At 39.9% G+C, this 25,288-nt stretch overlaps 1 protein-coding gene across 11 annotated transcripts in view; it reads left to right on the top strand.

Moving 5' to 3' along the window:
* Positions 1 to 25,288, top strand: part of dlgap4a (discs, large (Drosophila) homolog-associated protein 4a) — a 77,054-nt gene that overhangs the window by 44,872 nt on the left and 6,894 nt on the right. For 3 of the 11 annotated variants that reach the window (XM_032521850.1, XM_032521853.1, XM_032521857.1), the window contains exons 2-6: positions 10,975 to 12,265; positions 12,667 to 12,902; positions 13,289 to 13,366; positions 13,959 to 14,106; positions 15,263 to 15,503. In XM_032521850.1, the coding sequence (XP_032377741.1) occupies positions 11,048 to 12,265; positions 12,667 to 12,902; positions 13,289 to 13,366; positions 13,959 to 14,106; positions 15,263 to 15,503 (1,921 nt within the window). In that variant the 5' untranslated portion in view covers positions 10,975 to 11,047. The remainder of the gene's footprint in view (positions 1 to 10,974; positions 12,266 to 12,666; positions 12,903 to 13,288; positions 13,367 to 13,958; positions 14,107 to 15,262; positions 15,504 to 25,288) is intronic. The other 8 variants (XM_032521855.1, XM_032521856.1, XM_032521851.1 and 5 more) reach the window with 5 other exon arrangements.

The raw sequence follows: 25,288 nt of genomic DNA, 5'->3' as shown, positions 1-25,288 counted from the left end.
AAGTTAAATTCAAGGTCCAAACCGGATGAAAATGATTGAGTTTAACCTCCTGATGGATTACACACAACTTACATTTACTCAACACTAAATTACCCCAAGAAGATTGGCAGATTTTCTTGTTGCAGGAACCTGATGACATAATTTCACTCTATAGTCCAGAAATTCAGGCTTTTCAGGGCACCTTCAATGACACAAGTAACCTTCGGGATTATATAATAATATCTTACAAATAGACAGTTACAAATATTGCCAGATATTTCATTTGTATCTAGCTTTACCATTTTAAAGTGGCAAAGGGTTGGAGTACATACCCACATCAGGAATCATTTGTTGGCTGGTTGGAACCTCAGCCTCAGTTGGGAAGAGAGGGTACTGTAGCAAGAGGTTGGTGCTGGTGGTTAAGGTTAGGATAAGAGAATAAGGCAAGCTTAGGACACTTGTTAGGGACTTATTTCCATATGTAACAGTATTAAAAACAAGTTCACGATGTACTTAAAGACTGATGGGGAGAACCATCTACAGTGTCTTACCATTGTTAAACTGTTTCTTCCGTTGCTGGCTAAACAAGCTTTGATGTTCACTCTAATTAGACCATTTTGCAGCGCTTTTCAGAAGAAAAAAATCTGTGCATATTTAATATGGTCTTGCTGTAATCCTCTCAACAGCTTCGGCTCCTGTTTAAGTGTGGATCCTAATGGGGAGATGTGCTTCTCCTCCAGCCCTCTGATATGCCCTATCTGACCACGCCTGCCTGGTCATGTAGACTACACACTCACTCCAAAATCCGGATACTGTTGGATGCTCTAATCCCTCCACATTACAGAGAGCGAAACAGCATATTCATTTTTATTTTGTTTCCAGAGCCAATTTGAGCAGCTTGGGACAGCTGCGGTGCGGCTGCCCTGATCTTGTCTCCCATAGGATTTACGTGGGACTATCTCTGAGAAATCCATTTAATATGGCACCCCAGGCTAGAATATGAGGGAGCTGAAGCTGTTGTGGTTTATGGTAATGCAACCGCAAACCCCCAATTCAGCAAAATGTTGCTTTTTATATTTACGCTATGGGTTAACTTTCTTCTGTGTTATATTAACCAAGTTTTTTATCCCTGATGGACAGATTGATATCATATTAATTGTCATCAGGAATCCTTTTTGTCTTCATGAAGAACAATGCAGAAAACTTATGAACTGAGTGGACACAACCAATCACTTTACTGTATGTGCACGTGATTAGACGTTTTAGGGTTACTGATCTGCTACATTTTGGAGAAAGTCCAGTCCCACTCTGGGGTTCAGACAGCATTGAAAGAGATAAGCCACACACAGCTCACAATCAAATGGATAGATTTAATCCAGCCTCCAAAGAATTAACCCCAATAGTTTGAAAACGGGTTAGAAATGCAAAGGGCTATTAAGATACAGTTGTGCAGCGCGTGATGCCAGACAGCAGATTAGTATTAACACTCAAACAAAGCTCAAACAAAACAATTGTACTGTTTCCTATGGCATAGATTTGTCAGTTAGGCCTTTTCTTTTTCCAAAGTAGACTGAAGCGTTTCCTCTCTAAACCCAAGCCCTCAGGACTATTAAAACTTTGACAGCATTTTAAATGTGCTCTGGTGGTGGATGCACCCAGGCAGTTACTAACCAATAGCATGCAATAATTCCCCAGGGTCCAGGGAGCTGTGCTGAATGTATTGGTAGCGTGTTTTAACAGTGTAGACACTGGGCTGTGCATGCTTTGCATGCATGACATAACAGCACATGACTGCAGAGGTGAACGCGTAACACGCAGCTTATTGGGTGCTTTGTGTCTTGTTTCGCCTGAGACCAATACAGTGTCGAAGTCATTTTGTCAGGGAGAGAAGTTCACTGCTCTGAACACCCGCCCTACAGCTTCTGCTACTGTTCTGCTTTATGAAGACAGAATACAGAGACACAAAATCATGTCATTTCTTTTCAATCCTAGAATTGGCCTTTTTCTCTTATCTCATTAATACTCCATCCTTACTAGCAAGGGATAGGGATGATTTATACATCTCTACATTCACGTTATTACATGTCTATCCAATAAGACAATATTAGGATTAAAAAAATTTTTTTAAATTAAACCCATAAATGTTAACCCTTCTATTCGGCACTGCCATGCATTCAATCTTGCAGAGTCACTGAAGTGGATCTCTGTGGGTCAGGCAGTGCTGAAGTGCTGGCACAAGATGTTGCTAAATGAAAACATGCAGAAGGGAACCAGCAGCAGTACAGTGAGGATTGTAAATGGCCCAAGGGAAACGTGCAGCCTCTCTCTCTCTCTCTAATTACACTTCAGTGTGTGCGGTGGTGAACAAGGGGGAGAACTGCATTGGGATGGCTTTAATGGGCAACGCACTGATGAGAATCCTATGAACGCCAAATGCTCCTAGCTCTGAATATTTCAGCAGGCTTCACAATTTGAGAGCAACATCCCCCATGTTCAGCAAAGTGAAAGGAGGATGCTTTCAGATTTTGGAAAGCATGCTTGCATGCCATCAACAAAGGTCCCACAGTTCTCGCTAAAAAAACAGCCCCACAGCAGGTGTTTTGGATAGCTCCTACCTACAGTAAATACAGGGGAGCAGTATGAAAGCTGTCAGCTGTTCTAGTTGTAATGTAAAGTCCTCCATCTGCTTGACTATCTGTCTTTCCCATAGTCTTACCACGCTAACTACAGCATACTCAAAACCAGTGGTGGAATCCAAGTACATTTATGAAGTACTGCACTTAACATTTTGAGGTACTTGTACTTTACTCAAGTATTTCCATTTTCTACTACATTATACTTCTACTCCACTACATCCCATAGGGAAATATTGTACTCTAGCCTGACCCTGACAACATTGCTGAATACAAATGCATCAATAATAATATTCCATGACACTGGTGCGGCTCCATTTCTAAGTAGTACTTTTGATATTCTAAGTACATTTTGATGCTGATACTTTTGAAAACAGGGCTTTTACTTGTAATGGAGTTTTTATACTGTGGTATTAGTACTTAAGTAAAAGATCTCACTACGTCTTCCACCACTGCTTAAAAGTCCCACCTTTAACAATCTGGTCTTTAGGTCACATATGGCCAATGTTAGAATGTGCCATAAGCTCTAAACATGAACAGTATTTTATAAATGCCAAAAATGCTAACCCTTCATGAACCTCAAATAATGTAGTGTTAATCTAAAAAAAGAAAGAAAGAAGATATGATGTGTATATCTACAGATCCAGTGTAGAATCAATAGATATGAAGTCATGTATTAGGGAGTACAGTTTTCCCGGGTGTGGCTGATTCTGTCTTCTAATCATTTTAACAACCTCTGACTCTTCCTTTAATGTGACTGACCAGCATTTGGCAGTTACATCCCTTTAGCAGAGAAAACTATCTTAGTGATATAGCCTCTTGGCCATATAAATGATGTTTAAATGTGTTTGTTAGATATATGCAGCTACACTGTCAGAATCACTCTGTTAAATCTAAGTATCTTTAGCTTCCAGCTTATTGAGCACTTAATGGTTCTGATACTGCTTTAAAAACAAAGTATTTTGCAATCAAGGCACGCTAAAGCAGTACTAAGTCTTTGTACTCATACACACGCAGAAACAGAAGAGAGGAAAGAGGGTGTGTTTTAAATGTAATGGATGTGCATTTATTGGCCTTGTCGGTTTTGGTCATTTTAAAGGAATAGTTTTACAATTTCAGAAAATGCTTATTATATGCTTTCTTACAGAGTTAGATAAGAAGATACCACTCTCATACAACACATATGTTAAATATGAGTGAACCGCGAGAAGCCTAGCTTAGCACAAAGGCTGGAAACGGGGATACAGTTAGCACGGCTTTAAGGTAATAATATCAGCCTTCCAGCGCCTCTATAGCTCACTAATACACACGTTTAATTAGGGCTGCATGATATAAGGAAAATATGCATTAACGTTATTGAATATCATGATAACGTTATTACTTGCAATAAATAGATATTAAAGTGTACTCAGTTCTGCAATTCTGCTGCTTTCAGTATTCTGCTATGCGACAAATTGCTTGTTGAGCTTAAACCAAATAAAAGGAAATAATTTCCAACTTTCTTTTATTGAACAAATTGAACATTGAATTGAATATAACAGACACCGCTAAAAAAAGAATGACAGTTACGTTTTAAAGGAGTGGCTTTGCGATATGTCGCAGTTTTTCACAATAGGTTTATTGCACCAGTTAATACTGCGATGACGATAAAAATACAATATACTCTGCAGCCCTACATTTAATCTTGTTTGTTTAATACATAAGCGCAAACAGTGACACTCCATTGTTTTATGGGAGGTTATGTGTCGGACTTTTTTCAGGAAATAAATGGTTCTAGCCAAGATATAATACCGCACATAACGCTCTGTAACCTTATTTTTGAACAGACAGATATGAGAGTGGTACTTTCTGCCAAAAGTTAAAAGGTGTGTTTCCCAAAATGTCAAACTATTCCTTTAATGTTAATCAAATGCTGCAGACTCTTAGATATATCAGGTTTTATGTGGTCTGTCTTTAAAGGGCTATCTTGACATTCCTTAATTGGAGAAAAAAAAAAAATCCAAATTCTCAAAGCTAGAGAGCAGGAGCCTATCGCCAGCAGGGAAAGCTGTGTGTATTTGGCAGTATACCGGAGTTGTGGTGTCTTCACAGGAAGTGATGCATTTTACGTCAACCAGTCAGAGCTAAAGGGAAAAATGTGGAGGGACCATAGCGAAGGAGCAGCAGCTGGCTAAAGCCATGGTGGAAAATCCTAAGAAGCTGGAGTTGATGCTCCAGATAAAAAAAGAAACTCTGCGTTCAGAGAAAGGATTTAACTTGGGTGGAAAAAAGCCATCGATGGCGAGGACAAACACAGATCACCATTGGTGTAGCTTATCCTCTTTGGACAGGACGGAGATGCGAGCTCACCTGCAGTCATACAGCATCAGCATGCATCATCAGTGTTTGTGTAGTTACTCTCACTGCCAGAGGGGGGAGTCACCACAGGTTTAAAATTCCTGAATACAGAAGGATTGTTCCGATTCTCTTTAGTTATTCAAAAGACATGCATGGAAAAGAAATGAGAATTGTTGCTCTTGCTTCCCCCTAGGCAGTAGAGAACAACACTTGGTGTATCCACAGGAAGTCCTGGTGACACAACTTTGTGACTTAAACACACTATTAGTAGATTCTCACCACACAGTGGGGACAGCGGATGGTGTTGGCTCATCTAAAATGTTAATACTGCAAACACAGACCTTGTACTTGTAGTAGCTTAGAGGAAGAGAGACACATTTTCCCTGCCCATCAAACATTTTATTACAAACTAGGTGAAACTGAAATTAGTCTTCTCAGTGTTTTTGCGATAGTATAAGCAAAGTCATGTTTAGAATAAAAAGAAACCGAGGTGCCTGGGTAACTCACCTGGTAGAGCCCATGTACTGTATTGAGGCTCAGTCCTCAACCCTGCGGCCACAGATTCGTTTCCAACCTGCGGACGCTGTCCTGTCAAAAATGAAGGCCTTAAAATGCCAAAAAAAACAACAAACAATTAAAGATGCAAAAAGAAATAGGCTGATAAGACACAGGATCCAGATCCTATAGGCAAGCAGCACTTGTTGTGTAGTGGACGTTGGTTTAAAGGTACTGCATGTGGCTGAAAGGGAGTGGATTTCTGGGAGAAGGAATGAGAAAAAAAAGGTGATTATTGAAGGAGACTGCAAAAGCCAATACCCAGCAGCTGTATATTCACCCTTAGAACAAGGAGCGAGAGCCAAATCGATACTTCTTTTGTTCTTCACCGTCTTTCCCCTCCCTCTGCTCATCACCCCAGGCTGGAGGAGAAGTGCACAGCTACAGCAGACCTTTATTACAGGCCTGCTGGGTGGCTCTGTGGGACACAGCCCAGCAACCCTTAGCTCTGCTTGTTAGCAGGCCTCGTGCAGATCTAACAGGGGCTGTATGTCAGCATTGGGCTACGTGACAGCACCTCCCAATGGGCCAATGATTGAGGTTTTTGACAAAGTAGCAGCAATTTCACCGGCCCTGTGAGGATGATTATTTTGTCAAAGAACATTTGTTTTTAGAGTTAAAGCCATTTGTTAGATGAATAAACCTGCATGGAAAAAAGCATCCCACAATATTTTATGTGTTTTATATATTTTATTTTCATTGTGCCCCCACAAAGCATTATTAAGCGGACTAGCAAAAAATTAGTTTTTTTCCCAATTTGCTGTCCTGTTCCTAATTTGACTTAATGAGCTCTGTAAGGAGGCACTAGTGAAAAGCTCTTGATAATAAAGTCTAACTATAATATACTGATGCTTTAAAACTCTGCATTCTTTTTCTTTCTTTTAAAACACTGCAGTTATAAAATATAAAATAGTACTAGTTATTTTGAATGTGCTTGTGTTAATGTTCCATGGCTGTTAATCACAATAATCTTGAAAACTAATTTAAGCAACTAAATTTTGTATTTGATTCATGTTCTGTGGCTCATGTATAATTGATTTCAGCTTTTTTTATACTATCACAGATGCAGGTGTGTTGGAAAGTATCACTTGAGTCTTGAGAAAAGAAGATCCCACATACCGCATACATCAAAATTTATGGATCATACTAACGTTTTGAACCTTCAAGACTGTTAACCATTCTTACAACATTGATCTTTAATAGACAATGCCTGGCCCTTTTGTTTTGCACAGGTGTGGGACCGTTAATTATCTGTGGGAGTGTCTCTCAATAATTGACAGTGACATGTATACAATCCATTACATTTAAATTCCACAACATATATTTTAGGAGAAATATTAACAGGAACAAGTTACACATATTGAAGAAAATATTGCTTTAGGAAGGAAGTCAAAATACAATGCCTAACTTTACAACCTTACACAGCAACAGACAACATGTCAAGCTGGTCCCCAATGTTTTTTTTAGTTCACCAGGAGTGCCCTAATTATCAAAACCATCTCTACCTTGACAGCTGAAAAGTAGATGCGTAGCCTAAAGGATGCTATAAATATATATTGTTTCCCCCCTGGGCCTTCTTTTTTTACCCTGTCAGAGCAAGCTCTAGAAACAACATTACATAACTGCACACTACTTGGAAAGTCTCAAACATCTTCCAACAATGAGCATTATTTAAAGCTGCAGCCTTGATAACATTTGCGCTTGTTTACCTTTTGTCATCTGGCTTTGATTTTCCTGCACAGTACAAGTGATAGCAACGTTGTATGGGAGCCAACTTAGAAGGCCCAGATCTCAGACAGCTACAGAAGTACATGTATGCAGTACACAGTAATAGCTAGTAATAAGTAATAAGTCAGTACAATATAGCATAGGACTGTTTCACTGTAGTAAATATGTTGTTGGTTTGACCAACGAAAGACTCCCATATGATTCAAATTTCAGTTTTAAGACAAATAGTTTTTGTGACAGTGGTATGAGTCAGTAAATATTGTATTTTCAGTCAAACATGCAGAATTATCAATTTGACGTTGTCCATCCAATTACCTCTTCACATTCAATCGGTCCCACTTTTCTGTTTTAAATTAGCTTTTATTCTCTTTTAAGACTTTTAAATTGTTTTAATTTCAGTCTTTTTGTTCAGTGTTGATATGTTTTACATCTTAACATGCACTATAAGAGGTGTTTTGTAATGTGCTACATAAATGCTCACTGTAGAGAACCTGTAAAGGATGGTTAAACCTCATTATCCATAATGTTTGATGGTTATTGTGGTTTTCCATAGATCACCTGCACACACTACTCAACCAAATGCTTGCACGAGTCTTTACCCTCCAACTGACCCATACAGGGCCAGAATAGACAAACTGTGAGATCACTCTCCCTCCACGTTACATAAGTGCATTAAAACTGCAACCAGTATAGCATATACAAGATCATTTTACGTTGCCCTTTTGATGATGTATGGGCTGCATATGCAGCTGCTGGTCCCTCAGTGAATGTGCAAGATTGTCTGAGATAATACCCACAGCCATTCATTACTTCCCTACGGCGTGCGTGTGAAGCAGAGACATATTTTCTAACATCACATGCCATCCAAGGATTCATTCACCTTGTAATTATGCAAGAGCCTGCTGGCCGCCATCACACAGACAGACAGATGCACTGAACCTGTGACAGAATTACATGAACAGTGAACATTATTTTTTCTCATCTTTCCCCTGATGATGCTCCGCACTTGACAGGGTTTCGTTGGTGTGGTGGAAGGGTGGGTGAGCGGTTAGCACATTTATGCGTGTGTCAGCATGTGTTGGTGTGTCAGTGGGTAGGTGTGTGTCAGATTGTCGGCAGTGGCGCCTACAGGACGTGAACACGCGGGGCTACAGTCAGCTCGGGTGGATGAATTATAGCAGGCTGCGCTGTTGTAAAACGCTGGTGTATTTGTCAGCACACCGCTGTGCCTGTCCAGGAACACTGACTCAGATAAGTGGCTGCTCTCGCTCTGTAGAGAGTGTATGGGAGGTCAGAGAGACGTATGAAGTGGCAAAGCAACACAGTGGAATAAAAATGTGTGCAGTTAACATTCCACATTCAGCTCCTGGGCAAGATTTCATGCTTGCTGTGGGAGAAGGCTCTTACCATTGACTGATCAGTGAGTCACTCCACTGTGATACAGACAGCATCTGTTGGGGTGAATTTAATGCAGCATGGTTTTCTGCTGTGTGATTTACGAGTTTTCATAACCTTGATGCAATACGACTGTTCATAGTGAGCTTTGAGAATGAGTAGGCCTGTGATAGGAGAAGACGAGACAGTAGCCCTAAAATATCTCTTTTTTCCCCTCATTTGCTCTGCATTGTGTTTCTATACTGTCTGAGCCGGGCCACCAAGTTTCCCTTTATGGCAGAGATATATCATATACAGTAGATGACAAAAGCAAATTAAGGGCTATGTTAAGATAAATTACTGTAGTTGCATTGGAAATTGTATGGCATATTGACTAAGAGGCCATATTAGATTTAGCGTTATCCCAGGAAAGCGGTGAGAAAATAACCATTAGCTATACATCAGAGCTGTCATCCCCTGTCAGCTCTCTACAGAGCTATTTTCAAAATCTTATCCAGAACAACTTCCTACAACATAAAACGAAAACATACATAGACTCTGTAAATAATACCAGGGCAGTTAATTAACGTTTTATAAGATTGAATTTATTGAATTATAGTATGTATCCCTGTTTGTATCTAAGAAAAATGAAATATTAAATATTCTATAGAAATATTTTAGCAAGTATTAGAAGAGATACTGTATATTGCTCCCGATGGTTTCGAGAGGAGAGAAATCACAGTTTACTCCACAGTTAGTGGATTCAAGAGGATGGTGAAGCACCAAAAATGATTTGTTAAAATGAGGGTTCATTTACTGCTTTGGAACAAATAGCGCTCCTTAGATATAAAGCTCATTTACATGTGTGAGTCACAAAATTGCTCTCCTATGCATTATCAGCGAAGTAAGTCCAGGCTGTACATCACGGTGGTGCTATAGATTAGGCCTCTGGCTGTCTGGTTGCCTGCTATGGTGGAACTGTTCATGCATTAAACTCCATAGGCCCTCCTTTTCAGTGATTTAGTCTGTTTGTCTTTTGATTTCCATCCGTACGGCTCCATTGGTCTTATGTGTTTAGTAGTTGGGTTTGTTCAATCCCTGGCCCTGCAGTCGCATGTCGAAGTGTCTTTGGGCAAGACACTGAACCCAGAGTTGCTCCCGATGCTGTGCCATCGGAGTGTAAATGTGTGTGATCTGATGAGCAGGTGGCACCTTGTACAGCCTCGGCCACAGTGTATAAATGTGTGTGAATGGTGAATGGTTCCTGTATGATGTAAAAAGCGCTAACGCACATTTACATTTACATTTAGCAACATGATAGAGACAGAAAAACTGTGTATTGTTCATTGTTTGCTTTTAAGAATCAAACCATTTAAATCCCAACATCTTCATTACTTTTTTACAATGCAGTGGGATTGTTTTGATACACATACAATTCATTAAACCTAGACAGTATACATTTTGAACATGTGTGTCGTGTGTGTGTTTTCCACAAAGTCCAAACAGTTTCCTATGTGCACTTGCTACTGGTGCTCCACCTGGTGGTTTGCTGTGTGAAGGAACTCATATGGTAATTTACTGTAGAGCAGGGATCTTCAACAGGGGGTCCGAGACCCCTAGGGGGTCATCAGAGTCAATGCAGGGGGGACTCCAAATTATATATTTAAAAAAAAAAAAATTCTTCCAAAAATTAGAAATGTCCTAAAAAATTAATCCAAGATATTATTAGCAAACTGGACTGTTGGTAAGGTAGTCACAAAGGTCATCCACAGATACAGCTATTCCCAAGGATTCACAGTGCCACATGTATGTTTAACATTAAAACAAGTTTTGTAAAATCATTCAAACAACTATTTTAATAGCTTAGTATTATGTGCAAAAGAGGTATGTATATGAAGGCTTTAGTCCGCCCTGCAGGTTTTTGTAGCCCCAGTTTAATATGCAACATTTTATACAATATCTGTAGTAGGAGGTCCTTCCTCCGTCTCTCTTCCAGTTCAGGGGTCCTTGGCTTAAAAAACATTGAAGACCCCTACTATAGAAGACAATGGCTCTGCTCTCCACATTACTGGCTGTGCTATGCAAAATGGCTGTTTTACTGCTATGCACTCTTAACTAGGATCTCTATGAAGGGGAAAACTGCTCATTTTCATTAAACATTCCTGAGAGAATCTGCCAGGATAAAAAATGGTTTAATCTGAGAATATAAAATGTGACAGGAAAGATTTTACTGTTTTAAAAGTTTTTATATAAACTTCCATACAACTTTCAGAATGCATTTCTAAATAGCAGCACCAATCAGAGCTCCTTCTTAACAATAACTTGGATACCATGTTTAATAGATCATTTCTGTGTCTTTTCACATTGCAGGATGAGCCCTGATGAGGTCAGTAGACCCGTATTGATTGGAGACATGTTTTAAGGACGACATCTAAGCCACCATGAAAGGGTTAGGAGCCAACCGCAGTCGTCACCTGTCTGACTCTTGTGAACCAGCAGGTTGCCCCCAGAAGCCTCTCTATCCATTGACCTCCGACCATCACAGCTCCTTTCTGTTGAGCCCCACCATAAACCACTATGGCACCCTGGACCCCCATCTCCACCAGTGCCCTCCCACCATCCCCACCCCCATGACCCCTGACTGCCTGCTGCCTTTCAGCCAGATGTCCAACAGCAGCACCTTCCCTCGTCTGCACTTCACCACCCAGACTGACCAGGTTGACTGCTCCCAAGCCTGTATGGCTGGTGGTGGTGGAGTAGGACAGGGCAGCAGAGCAGGTACACTGTCCACATCCTTGTCTATGGGCATGGGCTTAGGGCTGGGCCTTACTGGGGCTCCTATGATCACCAGTGGATCAGCCACCATCTCCACTGCAGCAGCAGCCAAGATGAATCGGTTACCCTCCAACCTTTTGGATCAGCTAGAGAGGCACCTGCCCTTACAGCATGATGGCTTCAGTACGCTGCAGTTCCATAGAGGACGGATATCAAAGCAACGCAGTGAAAGCCCAGGACGCATACGTCACCTGATGCACTCTGTGCAGAAGCTATTTGCCAAGTCCCAGTCCCTAGAAAACTCTGCAATCAAAGGGAGCGTAAATGGCCGTTCTGCTGGAGGAATGACTGGCACCACAGGAGCTGGTGAGGAGGGCGGTAGACCAACACGCAGGAGCAAGAGTAAAGACAGGGCTAAAACTGAGGGGCCAAAGCAGAGACCTAGGCCTAATGCACTAGGTCTCTGGAGCTCAGACGACGCCCTGGACACTGACACAACCAAAGCTGGCACTATTGCTGTAGGTTACCGCAACCCACTGACCATGATGACTCTTGGCAGAGCGGTGTCAGACAGCCAGGCCCCTCCCAGACATATCCCACAGGGCTACCACACCATTTCTGCACATACTCTCAAGACCTCCAAAAGCAGCAGTGACCTCAAGTTTCTGGCATGCCAGGCGACACAGGTAGGATTGAAGGAGGAGGGAAGAACCGGGAGAAGCAGGGATGATATACTGGTGAAGAGGGGCTCCTGGTCCACTCTTACCCTCAGCCAGGCCAGGCAAGTGTTGCAGAAGGGCTCTGCTACTGTTAACAGGACCCTGCTTAAATCAAAGTCATGCCACCAAGACCTGGCACAACAGTTCCTTCAGGTAGGAGGGCCAGTGAGTATTCATCTTCATCATCATTCTTTGTAAGTTTGCATGGATATTTCTATGATTTCTCTGAGGTATGTTGGTTTTATTGACCAGTTATAAGCACAGGAAGAAAGACAGTTAATGTATGATAATTGGATTAGATTGACCCTTATTTTGTTGGCTATATATACTTTATCCTCACTGTTTATACTCAGCACCATGTATAGATTTCCATGATGTTGATCACATTCATATATTTTCTTTTTCAAGTAGGCTCCCACTGCTGTACATGCTCAGAATCATACTGTAAAACGTATTTAAATTTTTAAACACGCAAACCATGGAATTCATACAGTGTCAAAGGGTTACACCTGAAGTAGCTTCATTACATGGTTTAGGAGTCTAGCAATGATGTTTTCATAATTCAGGTCCCACTGGGGGACTGGGCAGGAACTCTGGGTCGCGGCCGGGCCAGAGGAACTGAGATCCCCTGTCGAAGGATGCGCAGTGGCAGCTATGTGAAAGCAATGGGAGACTTAGAAGACAGTGAGGACTCAGAAGGAAGTCCCAAACCTTCCCCCAAAGCCACAGCACGTCGCCAGAGCTACCTGAAGGCCACCCAGCACTCCCTGAGTGAGCAGCAGCCACCTCTCCCACAACACAAGTAAGTCCCATAATTTAGAGTATCACATTCATCATATTGAAATTATAACCCTGATTACCATGCTCATTGTTTTGCCATAGTTGTGTTTGTGCTCTTTTACGTTACGTTCATTAAAAAATAACTGAAGGGGTATATGTTGTGAGGAAGAAACATTTACCACATGCCCACAAAGGTGGTCAGCAGGTGGCAGCATATTGTCACAAATAATAGTCTGGATGTACAGCAGCACTTAGTCAAAACAATCTCTTAGAAGTTATTCATGGTGGAAGAGATGTATATTAATGGGAGGGAACAAGAAATGACATACAGTATCATCTACATTTGGTACAAAAGCAGTAGGAGATGAAATGTTGCCATGTGTTTTACCCCTACCTCCACACTAACAGGCCTCGTTGCTACGCTCTCATGCGGGAGGACTATCTGTGGTCTCCACTACAGAGTGCATGCTCTATGCAGCATCTGAGGTCAGTGTCAACCATAGGCAGGCAGTATGGCCCTCCACCCACCCTCACTTGCCCCACCACCAATACCCAACCACCTTTTTTTGGCTAACCTTTCCCAGTACTTCTCCTCTCTGCATCCTGTTCCATCTATTGCCTTGCAGGTACCCTGAGTAGTGTGTCAGTACTTTACTCTTGCCTGCTTCCTCAAGCTCTGGTTTCATAACATGCAAATGTTCCATGGAAATCACTCAAGCACACCCTGCTGCTCATTATGCACACACATTTTCACAAACACCAGGTACCAAATAGGCAAGCCAGAACAGAGGAAACTCTTTTAAAAAATGTCCTAGATCCAGCAGAAAGTGAATTTCATATTTATCAGTTTGACAAATTAGTCAATGTTTCCTCTGTGCTGCTATTTTAAACCCGAGCCCCTATCACTATCCACACATCTCAATAGTATTTAACTTTAAAATACCCAGAGGAACTTTTCAGAGTGTGATTTAAAGTTTCTCCTGGCTATCATGAATTAAACACAGCTAACCCTAACCCTAACCCTACTTATTCCAGTCTCTTACTTCTGGGAGGCTGATTATTACCTTCACTTCCACAGCTCCCTGCCTTCCCTGAAAGAGCTTTCAACCAATCGGAGCCTCGATAACTTAGACTGCTTGGTGAGCCCGTTGGAGGCCCCTCCACGCTACAGAAACAATAATTTCAGCCATTGCTCTGGCACACTGGGCAGAGGCTCGGGCACTCAGGTATGTCTCTTCTCTTATCAAATGTGTTGCTCTCCCACTGTTATTACTTGGCTGGTAAAGACTATTTTCTCACGTGTGTCTGTTTAACTAAAGTTTTGTAGCTTTGAGTCATGATCAGCCAATGTGTCCAAGACAGCAATATTTAATTTGTTTTTTCAGGGTATATTATACATATTCATACCTTATGAAATTTTCATATCTCTCTGCTAATTAGATAATCTTGGATTAACTCCAGTGACCCATTAAAAGTCTCCAGGGAATGAGCACAAAATAAATTGACACAACTCTCCAATTTTGAATCTGCCGTGGGAGAACATTTAGGTGTAATGTCTGTTGAGACGGTCTAGAAATGAGCCATCCGGGAATACGCTGGTGGAATAGGAGAGATGCTTGAGAGTGTTTGCAGAATATCAAAGTGGGACATATGCCTCAGTGTAAACCTAAGGGAACTAAGGGAAATCTCTTCGTCAGCAGGAGTGGAGTGGGATGCAGAATCACACACCAGACTAATGCAAACATCCTTTTAAGAAGCAGTGGCATCAGTCTCTACTTGTACATGGGAGCTTTTACATTAATCAAATGATGAGAGAATTTCTTTAAAGATGACAGTAAAACAATCACAGTAAAGAATGTGTACTAAACTACAACAATTTGAGTGAGTTGACTTTGAGACATAGTTATTTATATCTATGTACCGCCCACGACACATTCAAATTTGCTACTAAAATGCCAAACATAAAAATACTTGTAATGCCTTTAATGAGTTATTTGCAGTTCCAACAAAAGCGAGATCCCCGGTCCTAAACTCAGATGACTTTGTTTAAATAACTGTTTCAGGCCCAAAGAGGTTAAATTATCCAATCATTTTACAATATGAATCACCTCCACCAGCTACAACAGAAACATGCTTCTACTATCAGTATAAACAATCTGACAATGTCATATATAATGACATACCAGTCTTACTATTTTACTGTGAAATTAGTACTACTACTGTACTTATGATACTTAGGTACATTCTGCGGATGATACTTGTAATTGAGTATTTTTGTTGTTGTAGAGTCACGTTAACTCAAGTAAAAGCTGTGAGTACTTCTTCAGCCACTGGGTATGTACTTGTTGAATGCATGTTTCTCAGTCTACCCTCTGCGCCTAGCGTGTGAGTCTGCACACGTTCTTACAGGTATACGGGCAGGGCTGTGGGCACTCAATACCGTACTGTGAGGGGGAATCACAGGCAGTGGAGGCTCTGGATCTGCCCGCGCCCACGTGCTTCCGGTCGCGCAGCCACAGCTACCTGCGGGCCATTCAGGCGGGCTGCTCCCAGGATGAAGATACGGCCTCTGTGGACTCAGAATCACCACCATTCAGCACTACGGGCTACAGCTCCAACACCAGTGAGTACCAGTAGGACAAGGTGGGACAGATCTGCTGAAGATATACTAGCAGAAAGAGAGGAAATATATGTCATTAAATAGTAACCACACATCTATTTCCTCAGTTTAGTTATAGCAAAATCAACATTTTGTAGGAAATTGAAAATTGTCCCTTAAAGGGAATAGGATTATTCATGGATTTCACTGAAATCTATACAAACCAGAATTACAAACATATCTCTTTCCCTTTTAAGTACACTTACTAACAATTTCATATTCATAGCGTACACACTACTCTAAACAGTATAGCATATTTCTGCCTTCACTATAGGAACAATTATTTCCCCAAAGGGATCAAATAGAGTTGTGTTTCGCTTAATTTGTTTGCTTTGTTGTGGACCATCTCTGTGCTGAAAGAAAGCTCTAGAATACAAAATGTGTGACACATGAGATGTAGATAATAATAGAATATACTTTTTGTGCAAGGTTGGTATAAGAATAATGCTTATATTTCAGTCTGAATGAGGACTTTTGGTCACAGTTAAGGTGTTCTGGCTGTATCAGTAATAGTCCATGAGAAAACATTCATACAGCAACAGTGATGCACAGTTGGGCAGCAACAGCACTCTTCTGAATTGATAAATAAATGAATGCAGGAACAGGAAAGCAGGACATTTTCCATGTAATCATAGCTATTGTGAAAGTGGAATTTGAAAAGTTTAACTCCACTTTGTAGCTACCAAATCTGTGTGTCGTTTTTCAGTGTATGTTGTTTGATTTATGTCAAATTTCCAACCATCCGTCCTTTTTAAATGATAACTGTTGGGTTTTTCAACACTCAGTCTGCAAAAATGTTTCCATTGAGCATCTCTATATTGTAGATAGGCATTTATAAAATTCTGTTTTTTGTTTGTTTGTTTTTTTGTAAATGAGCAGTCACACACAAATACTGCAACATGAAATTAACCTTTTATTTTTAGTTTTTGGGGTTTGAGATTTTTCTGTTGTCAAGTTATATTTATTGTTTATGTGCCAATAATTCGGGCGTGAATGCATGAAGTAAATTAGGGCATTTAATATGACAAACAAAAAGATCACATTCCAGCTCTTTTTTCTGACGGACGTATTTCTCTTATGACTGAACAACGTAGCCTGAAGCTGGGAGATATATCTCAATTAAGAATAAAATACTGGATGTGGCAGGATTAGTTACATATTGTAAAGAGTCCAAATGTGGTATAGGTTCATTATGTTGATCATCATTAGCATAAAGATGATCTAAATGATCGTACAAACCAATAGCATGGACACAAGTATTCTTTCTGGGTTATCTATATCATAATTGCAATTCCAGTCTTACTAGTGTTAGTGTTTTAGTGTATTATTGCTTCACATGTCTTAATGCATTAAACATTTATATATTAAAAACCTATAATGACAGCGTGCTTTTGCCTCACACAATTAACATCTACTGTTATCATATCTTTTGATACTGTTACTATACTATGCTATGTGTACTGGTTCCTTGTAAATATAACCAAAACGTATACAACAACTAGGAGGAAGTAGCTGATTATATGTTAACTGGCAATTGCAAATATATCATACAGGCTCATCCGTTTTACAAAACATTGTTGTCTGATTTTGTGTAATCCACAAGTTTTTTTTGTTTTTGTCTTGATTGCAATAAAGACTGAATACCATGCTCGTTAAAACAAAAACGAAACACTATGAAAAAAACAAAACAAACAAAAAACAGGATAAAAACTGAAAACGATTCAAGTCAAATAGAGCTCCATTGTTCAAGACAGGCGGGCACAATTGATCGAATATGTATGAGCTCGTCGAGACCAGACTGTCCTTCCCGCGGACCAAAATGAAACGCACCTATCGCTAAAACATTCCCAAAGACGTCATACAGAGACCTAAACCAATCACGTTTATGTTCGATTACATCGAAGACCAGAACTGACCAGTCGCTCGCAGAGAACAGCGACGGAGAAAACGTGGACTCCAATCCTCGTCGTCAAGGGCGTGGACTACAAATCTTTTCTTCACAGCGCCGTTGTGTGTCTTTCGGCAGGATACCGAGCTCGTCTGCATCTTGTCTACATTTCATGAATGACCAAAAAATAAGGATTTCACGAGTCAGCCGCCATACAGTAAGATTGTGTCGCTTTTTCTCCGATTGGGTGTAAATGTTTAGACTGTCAATTGTTTTCGGTACGCTAGAAACGGCAAGCTAACGTGAGCTAACGTTAATGGTACGGTAGGTTAGCTAACGTTAGCTAACGTGGATGAAGAAAGGATGAAACCTTAATACGAATCGTTAGCAAGCAGGCGAGGCAGGTAACGTTAGACAGTAATGTGGTTGCGTTTGTTAAACTTGTGGTAACGAGGCAAAAAGCTACCGGTAGCAGCTCCTCTCTGTTGGCTCTCCTCCATCTCTACTATACAATGCCTCTGGCTAACGTTAACGTTGTTACTCAACGTTAGAAGCCCTGTGTGAGATCCCACCGTAATGAGCGTTCACTGGCTAGTAGCAAAAGCTAACAGTAGCCGAGGCGTCAACAGCGTTGGTAGACAGCCCGGTAGGTAAAGCTAGTTAGGCTGACCCAACAGTCCACGTCTGTTACAACAGGAGCTCACATTATCTAAAAATATAAGCGAGCTTACTTTGACAAATTGTCAGAGATGGTTAAGTCGTAACTTACAGGCACAGGATCAATCATAAAAACCGAAAAAGAAACCCATACATATCGTGAAGTCGCGTTGCCTCAACATCGGACTGATGGAGTATTTAGTTTATTTTACATGTGATCTTTTAGATCAACACGAACTGTCAAATTGAGTAAAGTACCCGTTAACGTTAAACGATACTTCTCTGTTACTCCCGGCTCAACATGTGACAGTGATCTGAGCTCAGAGGCATGGAGGAAGCTGTGAATCACGTTCTTATAAGTCAAAATCAGAGTGAGATTGATTGCTAAAGTCAGTTTTCACTTGCGTGGAATTTACCTTGATGTGTTTGGTAAATACAATAAACTCGAAAAAAGAGAAACTGGATCAATATAGCAACATACTGCAACAGTTAAACACATAATAGAAATATTACAATAAAATATATGTGTAGACACTATAATAAGGGTGTACAAAATAGCCTTACCGTTTTGAGGATGAAGGGTTTTATTTATAATTTTAATATTTATCTAGATTTGCAAAAGTCAAAACTGACACCTTTTTTTTAACAACCGATTATTTGTCTTGTTGCATGGCTTTCTCCTGATCAGGTCAAAGTACCATTTTTTTTTTTTTTTTTTTTTTGCTGTTCACATGATTGCTAGAAGATTATATTGAGTTGACTTCAACTGTGTTTTTAAAATTTCAGTTTTAAAGACATGACACCTTACTTCCAAAAAATGGGATTTTTTACATCAACTGCCACAACTGCAGTGGCTATTTCGGGTCCACAGTTTCATGGGCCATTTTTCATTCCATAGCTAGCTACCATGTGTTAAGACCTGAGGACACAATCAATAATGTATCCGCTTCCTGCCCAGTGTAGTGCTTTGCAGTTAGGACTCTTCACTGGGCTTTTATGAAAAAGGACCACCTGACAAGAGACGGATATACAAACAAAAGGAGTGGTAAGATCACTCATAATAGCATAATAGTCAGGGAGCATAGAAAAGGGACATGTCCATTTTCTATGCTCCCTGATTATAATTTTTATTGGTTAGGAGAATTCAGCACATTACATTAGGCATTAATTACTAACTAATGTTAGGGACTTATTTGTTTTCTTTGGTCTTTTAAAGTTTAAATTTCTAGCAGGTTGCTGGGTAGCATCAGAAACACTGGCTTTGAAGCTTCATTGTGGCAACAAGGCATGTTCATTGTATCCAGCCCCATTTTACACAAGCCGTGGTGTGTATTACCATGGATAGACTGTGAGTCATCCTCTACAGTATTACACACTCTTCCTCACTCTCATTGATGAGGTAATCTCTTGACTGAATGGGCGAAGCAACTGTAAGGTCAACAGCAGACAGGCTTCCTGATGATGTGTGTGGAGTTATTAGTTACCATGGTTAGTCAGTAGTCAAGGCATATCTATTTCCTGCGTTGATTAGAGAACTACTTTCACATAGATAGAAACATTTATTTTGCACCATAAAGGGTGTTGGCAGCCACTAAAAAGAATACACTTGGTATAATATATTGTAAGTTTATTATGTATTCTTATAACAGTCTGTGTATTGCTATGTTAATGGTAAGTTGTCATAGAGCTTAAACAAATAATTAATCGATTAGTCAATAGACAGAAAAATAGTCTGCAACTCATGATAATTGAGTAATTGTTGGGTCACTTTTAAGAAAAAATGCCATATACTCTGTTGTTCCAGATTCTCAGTTGTGAGGATTTTCTGTTTTTGTTTGTCTTTTATGACAGTAAACTTTTTCCCCCTATTTTCTTTTTTTTTTTTCTTCTTCATTTTGCATAATAGAAAGTAAGCTCCTTTTTTTGGGCATTACGGTCTCAAAATAAATTAAAAGTTGCTCAGGTACCATACTCTTTCTTGTTAAAGCTCCCAGTTTCTCATCCTTAAAGGTTTGTCATCAGAAGCAGCACGTGTCTTTTCACCAGCTGATTAGGCTGTAACCCAGACTGTTGCCTCAGTCCAGCAGGTCAGACTAAGGACCACAGGAGGATAAGGGGCTATTAAGGAAATCAGACAGCAGATAAGAACGGACGAACCAAGTCTCTAGAAGTGCAAAGGAAGGACAAAATTATTTGGATTTTGTCTCAATTTCAATGGCTTTCCTCAAGACAATGTGTTTTCTTTTGTCTTTTAATTTCTTTTTATAGATCCATTTTATATTGCATTTGGAATACCAGCCGCAATAGCATGCAAAGAACAATTTTTCTTACTCCTAATGAAATTTAAGTTGTTTGTTTTTATATCCTGTTTTGGGTGTTTGGTGTCACTCTCTTGGTCTGCGTGTTGGGTAATGGTTTATTTTTTTCCATAGGGTATTTCAGCGTTGTCTGCTGAAAGGCAGCCTGCCTGTCTTTTTGTCTCAACAGATAGCCCTCTCTGTCATGAAGTCTGTCCCCAGTGCTCAATGATTGGCTGCCTCTTCACTCATACCTTCGAGCTTGTTTCTCTTATTTATGAAGCTATTGTGGAAAACGTCAGAAGATTCCAAATCAGATATTTGAAAAAGAGGTGTCAACAAAAAGAATACAAGTCATGTAATACACCAATTATAAGCATCAGGAATGGAGTGAGCACCAAATGGCATCAAGTTTTCATTTAAATTGACACAGTGATTCACATTTGAAGGAAACCTCTTCATGCAGTCCTGGTGCGCAGCAAAAGATCTGACGTTATTGGGCATCACCATAGGAATTGATCTCCTAGTACTATGTACACATAGTATATTTGTAATTTCAGCAGGTTTCCAATATATATAATGCTATAGTTTTCCCAGCTGACATGAGATTAGTTCTTTGGCTAGGGGAAATATTTATTTTATATACCAAAGTTTGCAGTTAATATAGCACAGGGAATATAACATATTTTGCTAAATGGTGTACCTTGTGTGCTTAATCTGTTTGTCAGAAGTCATGCTCAGCCATGTGTCCTGGTCTAATCTCTGTCTACAACTCCCACAGCCTGTCAGCCTGCCATTCTCTCTTACAATAAGTCTGCTAATCTTGAACAGAGCTTCTGCTTCCACCTCTTTTCATGATTCTTGGCTTATATCCAGAGTTTCACAAAGGCTCATCATCCACAATAGGCTGCAATACTGTTTTTAAGTTTGGGTGCGTGCTTGGCTTTTGTGTACCGGTATATTGAGCTTGCTGCTCCATTAGAAACTTATGTTGAACCCACTCGTCTCCACTCGCAAATAAGTTCTGTCTGCAGCCTAATTGACCCACTTGACTGTAGTCAAACTCGCTCAAGAATGAGCTCAGCAGTATTTAATCTCAAACATTACCAGACCACCCAACAGTCTCACCTAAAATGTCCTAGAAGCTAGTCCTGTTTTTTTTTTTTGTAAACAGGGCTAATGGCAGCAGCATTGAAAATAGTCAAATCATGTACACTCAATTTATTTTTTTTGCCTGCTGCGGAGGGCCCATTAGTGGTCATCTGATAGCTTTCAGACAGACCTGCTGATGGAGCCCGAGCATATCCTGGGCCAGAGGTTGCAGGCCCTCCGTAAGTGATCCAACTTAGTTAACATTTGATGATCATAGCAGTGTTGACAGGGTTGTAATTGTTTTCAAAGCGAGAGGAAGCATTTGGGCCCCTCAAATAAGGGATTTACAGACCGCTGCTGTCCACATTACTTGTCAACGTAAAGCAGGGATTCTCTTTCTCATTCTTTCATAAGCTTAGCTGACATGTTTCCTTCAAACGCTGGACTAAGCAATTTCCTTATCAACCATGTGTTCAGTAATTAATGAATCATTAAAGTCTTACATAATATAAATGCAAGTTCGATGACGGATATATTTAAAACTAATATTATGGGCTATTTTTGTCGCATAACCCACCTAAATCGGGCATTTGAAAAATAATTTTCAATAATTGATTGGATTTTAATTCAAGAATCTGCACGTGATTTACTCTAAATTGCTCTTAATCTGCCTGTTATTAAACTGATAAATACAAGAAGTCTAGAAAACAGGATTTATCTCAGGACATTAATTAGATTAGACAAAACGTGTATAACACATCATGACAAATGCATAACACGTCGTATAACAACATATCAACAAAAAGGCTCGTAGCCTACAGCTTATGCACGCTGGTCCCATGAGTCGTGTATCATTTGTTTAGTTTATTTCCTTGCTGACGAAAATGTATAATTTTTTATAATTATTTTTTATAATTATAATTTTATAATTTTTTGCAGTGCCATTTCTGTTGTTAAATTGATTTGATCTGATGTAATAGGTCTGTTTCTGTTTAATCAGTTGTACCATCTTGGGCTCAGCTGACCTTTGGTCTGCAAACTTTGTGCATCAACTTATGCACAGTGATTAGTTAAACAGTCAATAGCTACAAATTGGCCTGATGCTCATTCATTGGTCAGCCATTGATTGCGATACACACACTTGTTTTGATTGAAGATGGGATTACCTTTAGGTTCTGAACTAGTCAAATAAAAGGCTGATTGTTGAAAGCTAATAGCAGGTCCTGCCTCTGAGGTCCAGGGTCTGGGTAGTTCCTCCATCTCATAATCACCTCTTGGCACTGAGCCCCAGGTAGGCAATACAGAGCCAGCCATCACACCACATATTGCACTAGGACAGCAAAATGGATCATGCTCTTTACTAAGGGTGTGAATAATCTGCAATTAGCCCACTTCACTATGACTGGATCATCGTAAACAGAATTTAGCCTATGTGTTGTCCTTTCGCATAACTTGTGTTATTGTAGAGCCGAGTGGGAATTGCATTTGTGGATATTTGGCAGAACAAGGTGATCTATTACAGTGCAAACAACAGTATGGTTCTGTGTATGAGTAAGAGATGTTGTGCAGCCTTGTAGACAGCAAATGGGACAGAGACGTGTTGACTCTGGGTGTAGTGGGACACGATAATTAACTTTAGGAATGTCATGCATCTGTGCTATGAGTAGTTAAAGAAGGGTCTCAGTCTTTGGGAATACACGTTCCGTTGTTGGTTGGATATGTTCTTTGAGAGGCGAGGTCAGTCAGAGCTGCATGAGCAACGTGTGAACTGCATGGAGTTGATTTCACAGCCATGTTTGTGTATGCTGGTGGGATTTAATGAGGGCTTTAAGGTGCTATGATTCACTGGCTGATGACAGAAGTGCAGCGCCCTCACAATTACAGGGTGTTGCTTTGCTACTTAGATTGAGACCACTACCGGAGAGAATAAACACTACATTTTCATTATTGATCCAAAGCGGTGAGCCTTTATTTACTTTCTTGGTTGGCTAATTTTAAAGAAAAATTTCATCCATCATGTGTGTCAGCGAAGGCTGTAATTGGTTAGAAGTATTTGTCTACTGTTTGTTTTCCAACTTTTTTAGTCCATATGTTACCAGCTGTATAAATAGCATCTACACAAAACCGACTTAACATCCGCTCCTAATTCTTGATTGGTTTCTCATGTTGTTGTACAACCACCACAACCCTGCAGTCAGACTGATGACAGAAAAAGAGGCAGCGGTCCAGTTCTTTATCCCTGAGTCAGATTGTCTTTGGCCTTATTTCAGTTTCTGTTGAAAGAGTGTGTGAATGTAGCAAGGTTCATATGTCTGTCAGCATCCAATTGTCACACTTAATGTATGTTAAGTAGTCTACCATTGAATGGCTCTGCTCTGATTTAAAGTAATACAGTGCAATTGTTAGTGAGTAATTTCATTTAAAGTAAAAGCAGTGTTTTATATTGTATGCCATCTGTTGACCATTAACATGATAGTAAAGTTTATTTTACTAATGGATGGTGTGAATTAAACCTCTAAAAGGTTGCAGATGTATAGAGACATGGTGCATTTCACATCAATCATAACATTAAGAACATTTAGGATGAATTTGTGCACTTTGTCATAGAAACATGCAAATAAGTTGTAAACACAACATTGACATATGATCACCTTTTTATATTGATATGGGGAACCCCTGCTTATTACACATCCACAGTTCGAGCTTTCTGTCCCTCTGCCAAAGTCCAAAATTTTCTCTCTTTAGCTCTTTTTTTTTTTTTCTCTAATCCTAAAGGAAAATTGTTTTTTTGCGTGAATCTATTTGCTACTTTTGCTATTTAGGGTGAAGGTAGTGGCACTAGGCTGGGCTATCATCAATATTGTCACAAATATGGGTGGAATATCTTAAAATTTGGATACCTTATGACACAAGTTGTCTTTTCCTGTTTAAAAGGCTGCATTAAAAACTGATTTTTTTTTTTCTGAACGGCTAGCTGTTAAAAATTTGCCTTAACACTTATTTTAGTAAAAAATTAAAAATATTAATACGATGATTTTTACAAAAAACCAATCTCATTGTGGAAATTTTGTGAAAGGCTTTAAATTTCCCGTTTGATTTAATAGGCTAAATCTCGGGAACAGTTATTCATTGCGTTTTTATAAAAAGCAGGTTAAGTCCGTACTCTGGATGTTTTTTAAGAAAAATAAATTGTTGCCTTTTAATATCGTTGCAAATTGAAAAAAAAACGCACGGAGGCATGAAGGGGGGCAAGTCCCCAAAACACTTAGATTTTAAACAACTATGACGAAGGACTATGTGGAGATGGTGTTTCCCAAAGATCCATATACCTCCACTAAAACTTTCCCGCACTGCCGTGTGTTAAATGGAAAAAAAAACAGTTTTTGGTTTTTTAATGTTTTTTTCCTCCTTTTTTGTAAAATCCCCAAAAACAAAAATTTGGACTTTTTTGGTTCCACAGTTCCTGGAACTGTTTGTTCTAATAGGACTAGGGTCAGAGAGGGCACAGCTGTCCTATGGTCCCCAGAAAAAAAGGAGTGGGTGTGGCAGAAAGGAAGCCCCCCCGAGACGACTAACGTAAGCAACAAAACCACCAGCGGGTTTAAAAAACACCGGTAGGTTTAATGAAGCCTGATAGAGGCAGCAATAGGGGCAAAGTGCAAAGTGTTTTTCAGATAGGCCATGTTTATGGTTTTGTGTTTTGGCGCTTTATAGACACCTGCTGGATTATGTCTAGTAGCACAGCTTTATTTTACTTTGGCTTTCTTTCTGAAGTCTTATGTGACAAAGAGCAGATTCCTTGTTCTCAGTCTCTG

Source organism: Etheostoma spectabile, chromosome 7 (assembly GCF_008692095.1).
Source record: "Etheostoma spectabile isolate EspeVRDwgs_2016 chromosome 7, UIUC_Espe_1.0, whole genome shotgun sequence".
Taxonomy (NCBI): Eukaryota; Metazoa; Chordata; class Actinopteri; order Perciformes; family Percidae; genus Etheostoma; species Etheostoma spectabile.
Note: the sequence above shows the minus strand (reverse complement) of the source record. Positions and strands in the feature narration are given on the sequence as shown.